Here is a 12,838-nt window from a genome sequence, read left to right as displayed (position 1 = left end):
TTACAGCAGCGTCACGCCATGCACAATAATTTAGAGAAACTCCAGAGAGAAATGGCCGCTCTGGAAGCGGTCCTGGAACAGCATGGTACCCAGAGCCCTGGATCTGAGGGGGAGCAGCCACCCACAGCTGAACGTGTCACAATAAGACCACAGGAGGCCCGACAGAAACAAACAGACCTCGGTAAATATGCGCCCAGGCAAATCTGCAGTTTGTATGATGAGTCATTGCTTACTAGATGAACTCCAGCTGCAAATAGAGCAGCATGCTGAGGAAAATTACCACCTACCTCTTTATAACACTGTGTCATATCAACTTGGCCAAAATGTTTAGGCTTGACTGGGCACGAGCAACACTGTAGAAGTAATCAGGCTCTAACAAGTACTATATGAAGAATTAAATGTATGTATAGTAGTAAATCTGTCCATAATGTGCATATGTCCATTCTGCACATTAGCTGTTGGTTAGCATTACTGCCTCTGAGCACTGAGGTTGTGGATTGTATTCCCAATACCGCCCTAACTGTGTGGAGTTTGTATATTCTCCCTGTGCCTGCGTGGGTTTCCTCCTGGTACTCTGGTTTCCTCCCATACTCCAAAAATATACTGGTAGGTTAATTGGCTCCCAACAAAAATTAACTCTAGTGTGTAAGTAAGTGCTTGTACAAGTGATAGGGAATATAGGCCCTCATTCAGAGCCGTACGCTCTGAGCAGAGCGCACGCTCTGAATGAGGGCCGGGCTCCATTTTCATGGAGCGTCCTCCTGGACGCTCGTATAGCTGTGGGTCACCACCCACAGGCTATACGAGCGTGCATTGTGATGGTCGCGATGGTCGAGACCATCGCGACCATCGAATTTGCGAGCCGGAGCCTGCGGTTGAGGTTTTCAACCGCAAGCTCCGGAGTGATTTTGGCTCTATCAGAGCCAAAATCACTCCCACTGACATCACTAGTGATGTCAGTGGGCCGGCTTCTGACGGGAGGCGTTCCCGTGGGAACGCCCCCGTCAGGGAGGCACGCCCCCGGCACGCCCACCAAAGGGGGCGTGCTGTCCTTCGCTCGTCGCGTCTGGCGCATGCACACGACGGAGCTCCCTCCGTCGTGCGCATGCTCAGTCCATAACATCGACCCACTTGCGAGCGGACAACCGCTCGCGAGTGGGTCTGAATCAGGCCCATAGTTTGTAAGCTCCACTGGGCAGAGATTGATGTGAATGGACAAATATTCTCTGTAAAGCGCTGCGGAATAAGTGTGTGGTACTCTATATAAATAACTGGTAAAATATTTGCGTTTGATCAATAAGCACATTTGCAGGTTCCATGTTTTTGAGCAGGATCTTAATGTTTTCAGGCTAGTCCTTCACAAAGGTGAATATAGTTGTATTAGGCAGATAAGTATGCCTCACTTGTTTATCTTTAGTGCTCCTCTAGGAGTCTGTTGATTAACTATTTAAATTCAGACCTCTCCAAAATTACAGAATGTGTCTTGTTTAATTGTAGAGAGCATTGTAAAGGCAAACCTCACAATGTTTTTGGCCACAATTTTCCATTTGCGCCGCTGTAAGTTGCATTGTGATTAATGATAATAGTTGCCACACAAATGCAAATAATGTTTTCTATTTTTTTTCTCTTATTCGTGGTGAGACTCATGCAGGAAATGCTATATAAATCTGCCTGAATCTGGATGGTTGTAGCATTGTACACTGTAGAAAAATGGTCTGTCAGGCTGCTGACATGCACAGTAATTGCGTAATGCAGAAATATGCATGTGGATATCATAGGATTTTTATATATTAATCTGATTCAGTAGCAGCAGTTTGTTTTAAAATAAAGTGTATGTCCTTGTGCAGACCGGTGTAAAGGTTATGCAGTCAGCTTGTCGACATGGTCTGAATGTAGGGTTAGAGTTTTGTGATTGGTTATTTTATTAATTATTATTAGTCATTTTGGTGTTTAGGATCACGCTGCGATTAAGGTTAGGTATAGACTGACAATGCAAAATCCCATTGTCGACATTCACAATGTCAGCATTATGTATGTCGACCTCCTAAATGTCAGCAAAATATATATCGCCCCGACTGTAATTCTCCGTCAAAATAAATTTTTTTTTTTTTTTTAATACTCTGCTGACAGCTGATACTAAGCAAATTCAGTAATGATAAATTGGCATTGATGTAATGTGCTGCAAATACATGACGTCTTTAATTTCCAGTAATCATCTTTTGGCCATTAGAAAAAACTGAATGCTAAGGCTTTATTGCCAGATCTGATTTGTACTGTACATTCTTTTATTTAGGTTTTTTAGACATTGCAGCACACTTCTTGCATGACAAATTCAAATGCTTCCCTTTAACATTTGTAGTTGTAAACATGCCATATCTTGTATGTAAATAAAATATATATAAATTTCTTCAGGGTCCATAGGGCTCCACAGGGAGATCTTGGGGTGTAGGTGGTGGATCAGGATCTGGGCACCACACAGTTAAAGCGTTACCAGCTCCCAGGATGCACTGGTACACTCTCCATATACCCCGCCCCCGAGCCAGAGCAACTCAGTTTCGTTGGTGCCTGGCCAGAGTCGGGTCACCATTACGTGGGGGACTGCCCTTTAAGCTTTTTATTTTTATAATTTATTTATTTACTTTTACTACAAATTAGAGAGTGCAGCAACAGACCTATCCATGGGATGTCTGCACTGCCGCTCCTACACCCTTCCGGAGTGGCAACGCCAGCACAGATCTGGGGATCTCGGCGGGCTTCCCGGGGTCAGTGCTAGCCAAGGCCCCGTAGGTGACCCGCGTGGCAGTCATACCTCCGGTCTCAGGGGACAGACCTGAGGTGCTTAGTGTAGATGCAGGCTCTAGCCACCGCGTTCCACTAGACCACCTGGGACATTTGGTGCTGGAACCAGCGTCCTGGGGCTTAAATAATCAGCAAGGGGATACAGCTTCTCCACTAAAGCGGCTCCTCACTTCAGCTCAGGGCGCCTTTCCTCTGAGGTCTGACTTCTCTGAACTGTTCTCTTTCTAGGCCACGCCCCCTCTGAGGTCTTTGGCAGCCATTTTCTTCAGTGGTGCAGTCGCAGCTCTCTCAGGACAGCGCGTGGTCCGGTCCCCCTACATATCTCTCCCCGGATTAAGCGTATGTAGCACTATAGCCTACCAGACCCTGAGTCTGTGTAGTTGAGTATTGTGCCAATTTGCAGCAGTATCCCTGCATTGTATGTGACTTATGCTAGCGCTTTCTGTCTGTGTCTATTTCTACTGTTGGCATATATCTGTACCCTTTTTTTTTTTTTTTTTTTTTCACTCTAACATACAGTTTAGTCAAAGTATTTCTTGTACATCATATCTATAATATTTCATATTTGTGAGGTTGGTCACATACAGTTGTGCTCTGCTCTCTGCCATATCTGGCTTTGTGTTCCTGCAGTTTGCACCAAGCATCAGACAGGGTTGTTATATTGCATTTCTGCGGGTATCTTACATGCTCAGTGGTTGCATTATACCCACTACCAGATTGTATATCACATTGCTCTGAAGTTATGACTGGCAGAAGCGAGGATAATGACAAACTTCTGCACCCATTCTGTTATCATGCAGATTATGTGCTGCAGGTTTTGGTGAGGAGGATTTGGTACAGGATGGTTTATGCATTTTTTTTTTTTTTTTCACCAAGTGCATCTAACCCCCCAGTACATGTACAGGAGCCACCTTAGGCTGCCTTTTCTCAGGTCCTGCCCTCCATTGCGGGCCGCTTAACGGTTTTGGCTGTTTTTCCCCCTATGTTGTCAACCACAGCAGATTTATTCCCTTTCAGGGATTACCGCACTGGTTCCAACTGTACAAACTCCTCCTGTGCCTCCACCATGTGGGTAGACGTTTTCTCTACCTCGGCGCAGAGCCTGGCGGCTTCTTCTACGGCCATTCAGACTATACTGCAGAGTGAGAAAACCCTGAAGCCTTCTAAATGTACGATATTGTCAACACAGCTTTCTGAGTCTGAGCTATCATCTGATGACTGAGAGGTAGCTGATTTCTCTAACCCTGACTCCCCTCTGGAAGAGGTGGAGCCTCGGTCTAAAATTAATATTCCTGCTCTGGTGCGAGCTGTCAGATCAGTCTTGGTTATAGAAGATGACGAGCCAGACCCTAAATCCAAGCACCCTCTGTTTAAACGACAAAGTGGCTTCAGCGGGATTCCCTCCGTCAGATCAACTAGTTGAACACATGACTGCAGCCTGGCAATCGCCTGGTAAGAGATACCCACCTCAAAAGCGTTCGGCCTCATGTTACCCATTTCCCGAGGCTCATTGTGTAAAATGGGAGTCACCCCCTGCGGTGGATTCCCATGTTACACGTCTCATCAAGAGTGCTATGTTACCTATGCCTTCCATTTCTTCCTTTTAAGGATCCTACAGATAGGAAGGTGGAAACTTGCCTGAAATCTATATACTCTTTCAGGTGCTGTTGGCCGCCGTCTATGGCTATTTCATGGGTAGCAAAAGCTATAGAGAGCTGGGCTGATGCACTTGAAGACTCCTTCCCCTTGGAGGCTCCTGGGGATCAGGTGTCGTTGGTTGGTCACATTCGAGATGCAGCTGCATACATTGGAGAAGCTAATTTACATACCAGTCTCTTAACATCCAGGGTCTCAGCTGCGGCAGTGTCTGCTCGACGTTCCCTATGGCTGCGCTCTTGGAGGGCGGATGCTGATTCTAAAAAGGGTCTGGAAGGCTTACCTTACAATGGGGAGATCTTGTTTGGCCCGGATCTAGATTGTGGACACATTGGCAAAATCGAAGTCACCATTTCTGCCGTTAGCATGCGTTTCTTCTAAACCTCGTACCTTTTCCCTTAGTCCACAAGGAAAGCCCAAAGGACAATCCTTTCCTAGAGAGTCGGCTGCCAAGAAGGCCGCCAAAATCCAGGAAACAGGACTGGAGCACTAGACGCCCTGCTTCTAAACCAGAGGATAAGTCCTCAGCCTGACGGGATGGGGCTCCCTTTGGGGGTTCCCAGAGTGGGAGGCTGACTTCTTCAGTTTGCCCAGTGCTGGTGTCAAACCACCATGGATGAGAAGCGGTCTCTCACTGGTACGCCGTCTCATTTCTCAGACTGCCTCCCCACCAGTTTTTCTACACAGGCCATCCTTCCGACCAGAACAAGGCCTTACAAATCCAGAAAGACACAGTCCTTGCTGCAGGCAAGGGTAATTGTGCTGGTCCCACTATCTCAACGAGGGACTGGTGATTATTCTACTCTGGTTCAGAAGCCGAATGGGTCTCATCTGCCTATCCTCAACCTCAAATCCCTGAACAAATTTCTAAGGGTGCCAAAGTTCAGGATGGAAACTCTACGCTCTATCATCCTAGCTATGGAGAAGGGGGACTTCATGGTATCTCTGGATGTTCAGGATGCTTACCTACATGTACCTATAGTGCACTCACATCAGCGATATCTCCGGTTTGCTATACTACAGGAACATTTCCAATTTCAGGCTCTGCCCTTTGGACTATCCACAGCTCCACTGGTGTTTACCAAAATTATAGCTATCATGGCGGCCCACCTACGGGGTGAGGCTGTCCGCTTGTTACCATATCTGGATGGCCTCCTGCTCCTGGCAGGATCCCCAGAAGTGCTTCACCGACAATCTAGATGTCCACCGACATCTACAGCTAACTGTTGCTTTCCTGCACAAGTACGGATAGTTAATCAACTGGAAAAAGTCCTCCCTGAATCCTTCACAGAGAGTGATTCATCTGGGAGCCCTGCTGGATTCTCAGGATCATAGAATCTTTCTGACGTCCGACAAGATCTCCACTCTTCAACTGCGAGTGCGCAGATGTCTCCAAAGTCGCCGACTGTCGATTCACTCAGCAGTGCAGGTGCTGTGATCCATGGTGTCCACCTTCGACATAGTGGAATATACAAATTTTCATTCCAGGCCTTTGAAAGGCTGATCTTCTCCAGGTAAAAAGGGTTACTCCATCGGATCAAAGCTCAAACGATGGTGCTCTCCCCGGAAGTGGGTCTGTCCTCTATCTTGGTGGCTACAGACATCTAATCTGAGCAAGGGTTGCCCTCTTTTGAATCCCGGACTGGGTAATCCTAACAGACACCAGTCTCTGGGGCTGGAGCGCAGTAACCGGTCCACACTCCATTCAGGGCCGTTGGACATCTGTCGAATCAACCCTGCTAATCAACATATTGGAACTTTGAGCTGTTTACAGGGCCCTCCAGCTGGCCCAGCACATACTTCACGGAAAACCTGTACAGGTTCAGTCCGACCATGTCACAACAGTGACTTACATCAACCATCAAGGAGGCACTCGAAGTCTGTCATAGCTGGCCGAAGTGTTACGCATTCTGGCATGGACCGAGGGTCTCCTACCGGCCATCTCTGAGGTGTTCATTCCGGGAGTTCTCAATTGGGAAGCAGACTTCCTCAGCCGTCACGACGTGCATCCCAGGGATTGGTCTCTTCACTAGGAGTTGAAACACCTCTTGGTGGTGAACAGATGGGGCCTCCCAGAGGTGGACCTCATGGCCTCCCGACACAATCCTAAACTGCCGGTGTACGGGTCCAGGACAAGAGACTGTGAAGTTGACCTTCCAGTTTGCGTAACGGTTTCCTCCAGTCTCTTTTTTTTTTGTTGACACCATTTACCTTTGGGGGACTGTCTGAAGGCTGCAGGGGGTTCCCGCAACGTTGCACCCCAAAATCCCAATTCGGCACTTTTTTCCACCTGCTATTCATAGGCGAAACTTTTTCGCCTAGTACATTGCATTCACTTTCCGCCTAGGCAGAAAGTCTTTCAAATTGAATACGGGGTTTAAGCAAAACAGGCGAAAATTACGTCATCGGCGAAAAAGTATTGCAGATCCGGACTTTCCGCCTCAAATTGAATAATAGCTCATGAGTCTCTGTTCAGGGGGGTTTGGAAATAATATGGAATATTGGTCATTTATATACATTTTAACAGCAAAGACCCTGCCCAGCCATGAGATTGACTTTATGGTTTGAGTAAATCCTGGCAATAATGTCTGTGAAATTTTGTACAGGGTCTCATTAGAAGCGCTCAATATAGACTCCAAGTTATTTAGATTTTTTTTCCCTTTTACCATTTACAGTTAACATAAGATATTTGCCTGTATGGCGGATAGTTTCATTATCATGGCCTGTTATGTTTTGATCGTTTTCTATCCCGACAGATCACTGGGTGATTTGTTTTCACAGCTGGTGGTAGCAGGGCTTTGTCCATAATTTAGAAAGTTGTGTACAACTAGTTTTAAAATGTAGTAGTCTAAAACAATATTATAACAATGTTTTTTGTGATTGACTGCAACATGCTGTTGTCTCGATCATAATGTGTTTTTAGATTTAATAAGTTTTTTTGCGCATTTAGAAACACTGTATTATGTCATATTTTCACTAGAAGAGTACTTACTGTTTTGGTTGCGTGGCGAATGTTTGCGATGTTTGGGCATATATTTCATTAAATTATTCTAGATCTCTCCATCTTTATTAATTTACTCTATTAGTTTTGTTCTCATTAATTTGACAGCCGTAGATTTTTGTTGTTGGCTGTTCATCTGTCAAGTCACTATTTTTACAGTGCAGTCGACTGTAAGTGGTTAGAAATGTCAGATTTTTAAAACACACATTTTTTGTAATATAGGGCCTGATTCAGACCCACTCGCGAGCGGCTGTCCGCTCGCAAGTGGGTCGATGTTAGGCACTGAGCATGCGCACGACGGAGGGAGCTCCGTCGTGCGCATGCGCCAGACGCGACGAGCGAAGGAAAGTCCTTCGCTCGTTGTGTCCGATCAAAGGGGGCGTGCTGTCAATGTTGATTGACAGCACGCCCCCTTTGGTGGGCGTGCCGGGGGCGTGCCTCCCTGACGGGGGCGTTCCCACGGGAACGCCTCCCGTCAGAAGCCGGCCCACTGACATCACTAGTGATGTCAGTGGGAGTGATTTTGGCTCTGTTAGAGCCAAAATCACTCCGGAGCTTGCGGTTGAAAACCTCAACCGCAGGCTCCGGCTCGCAATTTCGATGGTCGCGATGGTCACGACCATCGCGGCCATCAAAATGCACGCTCGTATAGCCTGTGGGTGGTGACCCACAGCTATACGAGCGTCCAGGAGGACGCTCCATGAAAATGGAGCCCGGCCCTCATTCAGAGCGTGCGCTCTGCTCAGAGCGTACGGCTCTGAATGAGGGCCTTAGTTTTTTAGGTAACTTAAAATTGAAACCATGTATGGTCAGCAGAAGTCTAGCTATGATTGTGCAAAGTTTTTTGGGACAATGCGGTCACAAATTTGAAGTGCTGCAGGCTGTTTGGAGGACAGTTTTTCTAGGATCAATGACTAAAGTTGATTTCATACATTGTGATGACAACAGCAATATTGGGCAAGGGGCCCGCAAAACAAAACGAAGATCCAATCAAAGGGCATTTTAATAAATATGGGTAGAAGTGTGTGTGGTGGCTTATTCCAACAAGTCCCATTGATGCTGAAGTGTTCCGCTGCTCTGCAAAAGCTCACATCTTTTTCAAAAGTAACCTTGATCCTACTGCTGGGGCTGAGCAGCAGGATCCATTGATTTGTGACTGGCAGAAGGCTCAGTTCCAGCAATGCAGTATGTTGGTAAACCGCTTATGTGACATCCGTCTCAATCCAAGCCACTGTTTTTCTTTAACTTGCCTTGACCATGGGTGGGAAAAAAGTTTCTTGTCCTGGTTATGTTGGTGCTATAATTATGCTGGATTATGGAAGCATTGTCTATTAAATATTTCAAGAAAGCACAGCAAAGTAAGTAGCATTTCATTTTAGATGAGTCACCTCTTGGTAGAGACAATTTGCCTTCTGTTTTTTATTGGTTCTACCATAATAAATTGCTGAGCAAAGAGCCCTTTATCAGGACCTTATGATATCATAATGAATGAGATGCTGACTGCAAAACATTAGTTTTTCTCAATTTGTACTTGGCTTGCATACTAAATGGATATTCAGGTAGATGGGAAGCAGGAAGAAAACCTCTTGTGTTCATAATAAATACAACAACATAACCTGCAAGTACTCATATTTTTAATGTCAATTGAATATTTTTTATTTTTTAAACTTTTTTTTTTTTTTTTCCAATCTTCCTAACTAGCAGATAACAAATAATGGTTGATAATGGAAGTCATTGCTAAAGTCATATACTTTTGATGTTTCAATAACGCAGCCTGAAGATCCATATTGTAAATGTCGGATCTGCAGTATGGAGCAAAGTGATTCACAAGACATGAACAGGCAGCTTTACCTGTAACCTGTCACCTACAAATTTTCACAGTGTTAAGGACCTGTGGTTTTCCGAGCTCATATGGCATAATGTAATGGTTATCAGTAGTTTTCCAATAATGTAAGGTGGTACTTCATCAGAAACTTCAAAAACTTAACACCTATAGATTGAACACAAAAAATACATCACCCAGCAGACCTGTGTCCATAGTGAAAGATTTTGAATATGAACTAAACTTTTCTTATAACAACAATGCTCTCTTATAGGTATTAATACATCAACTAACAAAATCCCAGAGACCAAAGTGCATTCTGTGCAGAATAGATTGTCAGGCATGCAAAACGTGGAACCACCTGTTCACTTTGGGATGAGGTAAGTTTTCCAATACAGTCAGGGTATTTTACTATTAATGATGTGCTACTGTAGTTCGCATCTAAAGTGTTCGGGGGCCTTGCTTGTCAGGATAGGCCAATAGACTGATCCTGTTTTATACATGTCATGGGATGTATTGGGGATTTCTTCAAAACAGTTATGCTAATGGTTTCAGGCTAAGACTGCAAACAGGTTGTGCCTTCATTGACCATTAAGATGATGATCATCTACAAGTTCCAGCATTATCCTGCTGCCTCAGTTTAACTTTAAACTGACATTATTCTGTACTTAAAAAATAATGTTCAACAAACCAATGTTATTCTTTTTAGGTCAAGGTCTCCATCCCCACCACCCATTCCACCCCAGACAAAGCCAGGAAGAGAAACTGCAGACAATGTCAGCTTTCCTTTTCCTTTCAAAGATTTCAAGGAGCTGAAAGAACCTGACCTAGCAGAGGATGAATCTGTCAATGTGGAGCAATCTTCAGAATGCAGCCCTATTAATCAGGAGCCAGGTATAATACTGATCTTAAGGTCATTTGGTCTAAGTCATATTGCCTTCACTGCTATGATATCTAGAGATGTGCGCCGACCCTCGTGTTTTGGATCTGGATCTCCCCTGGTTTTGGATCTGAATCTGATTTTGTATTGTTTCCCTTGCTGTTTAGTTTATCGGTTTTGGTTTTGGATCTGGATTTGTTTCTTAAAATATCATAAAAACGGCTAAAATCACATAAAATGGGCCTGTTTTTGTTGCTACAGTATAATTAACCTCTAACATTTATTTCCACTTATTTCCAGTCAAGTTTGACCACCTCACAATATTATATTTTTCATCTAGTTAAGGCCAAAAGGTTGTATCCAGCTAGCTGGTTGACTAAGCTAAGTGACACAGTGGGCGGCACTAACATGTGGCAGTTCAGCTTCTAATTTCCAACACGGATACAGTGTGTTATACAGTGTGTGTTGGATACACCAATAGTGCACTTACTGTGACAGCAGTGTCAGCAGACCGGGTTGCTGACGGTGTCCTCAGTACATGGAATGGCAGTGCTGCGGTGCTGGCAGTGTCCTCAGTGCAGGGTATCTGCTGTGTCAGCAGAGCGGGGGTGCCAGCGGTGTCTTCAGTGCAGGTTTGCCGGCAGTGCAGGGGTTGCTGACTGTGTCCTCAGTACATGGAATGGCGGTGCTGGCAGTGTCCTCAGTGAAGGATACCGGCGATGTCAGCAGTGACAGTGGTGTCTTTAGTGCAGGTTTGCTGACTGTTTCGGCAGTGCAGGGGTGTTCTCTATGCAGGGTGTCGGCAAAGCGGGGCTGCCAGAGGTGTCCTCAGTGCAGTTTTGCTGACTGTGTCGGCAATGCAGGGGTGTTCTCAATGCATGCAGGGTGTCGGCAGAGCGGGGGTGCCAGCGGTGTCCTCAGTGCATGTGTGCTGACCTTGTCGGCAGTGCAGGGGTGCTGGTGGTGCCCTCAGTTTGGGGGTCGCTGACGGTGTCCTCAGCACGTGAGACAGAAGTGCAGGGGTGTCGGCAGCGGGGGATGCTGCCAGTGGGGGTGCTGGCGGGAGGAGCATAGTGACAGACCACCTGAAATTATTTAAATGGATACATTTATTTTTATTGTGCTTCATTAGTGAGTTATTTTTCACTTTCCTCCAGTATGTATAGACGCTTAATAAATATTTAAAGTAAGTGTATGAGCTGTAGTTACAGATGTAACTGCAGACATTTAGGGGTAAATTTACTAAAGTGAGAGTTTTTAGAAGTGAGCTTTAAAAGTGATGTTGTCCATAGCAACCAATCAGATTCTACTTAATATTTAACAAGCACCTTCTAGAAGATAATAGCTAGAATCTGATTGGTTGCTATGGGGAACATCACTTTTAAAACTCACTTCTAAAAACTCTCACTTTAGTAAATTTATCCCTTAGCCTCAATACGCCATGTGGTGCGAGATGCCTGGCTCGAGTCAGCCACCAAGTCACGTGTAACTCTGTGAGCATCAGGTGTCTTTTTTTTTTTTTTTTCTTTTTTTATGCCGCAAAATGTGTCTAAGTCGCAATGCGATGCAACTACTACACACCAGGAGACTGCTGATTAATTTCATATGGAACACTTCATATACAAGTGTCGCATATTAATTAATCAGCTCAGTCTTCTGGTGTGTCCTAGTACATCGTGTTGCGACTTAGACGCATTTTTGGCAACAAAAGACACAAATAAGATGCCCGGCACTAGCAGCATTGCACACAGGACTTGGAGTGCAAAGATGGGCTGTTTGGCGCGACTGCAGCAATGAAAGCCAAGGAAGATTACTTCAGGCTACTACCAATGAAAAGCGGAAAGAGAAGTTCTTTTATGCTGGGTACACAATGGCAGATATATTGATCGGCCAATATATCTTGTGTGTGTCGGCCAGTGTGTACCAACAATATGTCTGTGAACGACATCTTTCATAGACATATCGTGTCGGCTGTGCTGCACAGCCGATGCCCAACATATCTGCAGATATATTGGGGCATCATGAAGTGTGTACAGGTGGTCAGACAACAGCCTGTACTCTTGCAGCGGAGGCCGCAGGGAGGGGGGCGCGGAGGCCGCAGGGAGGGAGGGGCGCGACGTCCTCTGGCCAGCGGGACCCGGGGCTAGATGATAGATTATGGTTGTTCAGTGTGTATGACCAACCATCATCTGCAGATCACTCAATCTGCAGATATATCTGTAAGGTGTGTACCCAGCTTTACACTATCTGTTCTGCTATTGTAGGCCAAACCGAGTGTGAATTGAGGCCACACCCCAACATGCTTTCTGTTGCAGGACTGTGTCCATGAATGGCCGGGCACCAAATGTTCAAAACAGCCAATAAGGAACCATATAAGGGTACTTTTGTTTCTACTCATTAGTTAATTACCATCAGTTTAAATTATTCTGTGTCAATTTGATAGTTTCTACTCCTTTATGTACATTTCTAATGCAGTGTTGTGCTGCTTTTCAGACCTAAAGGGTTTCCGCAGTAGTGGAAAAGCTTTGGTATTTTTTCATTTACTGTGCAAAAATGTTTTTGTTCTATATAACTTAGAAGTAAAGAACACTTACAATACTGCTGTAGCTGTTGACATGGCAATGAATAAACTTTCCAGAGTCGGTGACTTAAGAAGAGCGTGAATTCAAACCTGCAGTAT

The 12,838-nt window shown here is 45.2% G+C and overlaps 1 protein-coding gene across 2 annotated transcripts in view; it reads left to right on the top strand.

The window, feature by feature from the left end:
* The window catches only part of BRCA1 (BRCA1 DNA repair associated), a 242,308-nt gene that overhangs the window by 111,141 nt on the left and 118,329 nt on the right, over positions 1-12,838 (top strand). For both annotated transcript variants that reach the window (XM_088480740.1, XM_088480741.1), the window contains exons 12-14: positions 7-181; positions 9,553-9,658; positions 9,988-10,172. In XM_088480740.1, coding sequence (XP_088336866.1) covers positions 7-181; positions 9,553-9,658; positions 9,988-10,172 — 466 coding nt within the window. The remainder of the gene's footprint in view (positions 1-6; positions 182-9,552; positions 9,659-9,987; positions 10,173-12,838) is intronic.

Source organism: Taudactylus pleione, unplaced genomic scaffold, assembly GCF_031769625.1.
Source record: "Taudactylus pleione unplaced genomic scaffold, aTauple2 ptg000256l, whole genome shotgun sequence".
Lineage (NCBI taxonomy): Eukaryota > Metazoa > Chordata > Amphibia > Anura > Myobatrachidae > Taudactylus > Taudactylus pleione.
Note: the sequence above shows the minus strand (reverse complement) of the source record. Positions and strands in the feature narration are given on the sequence as shown.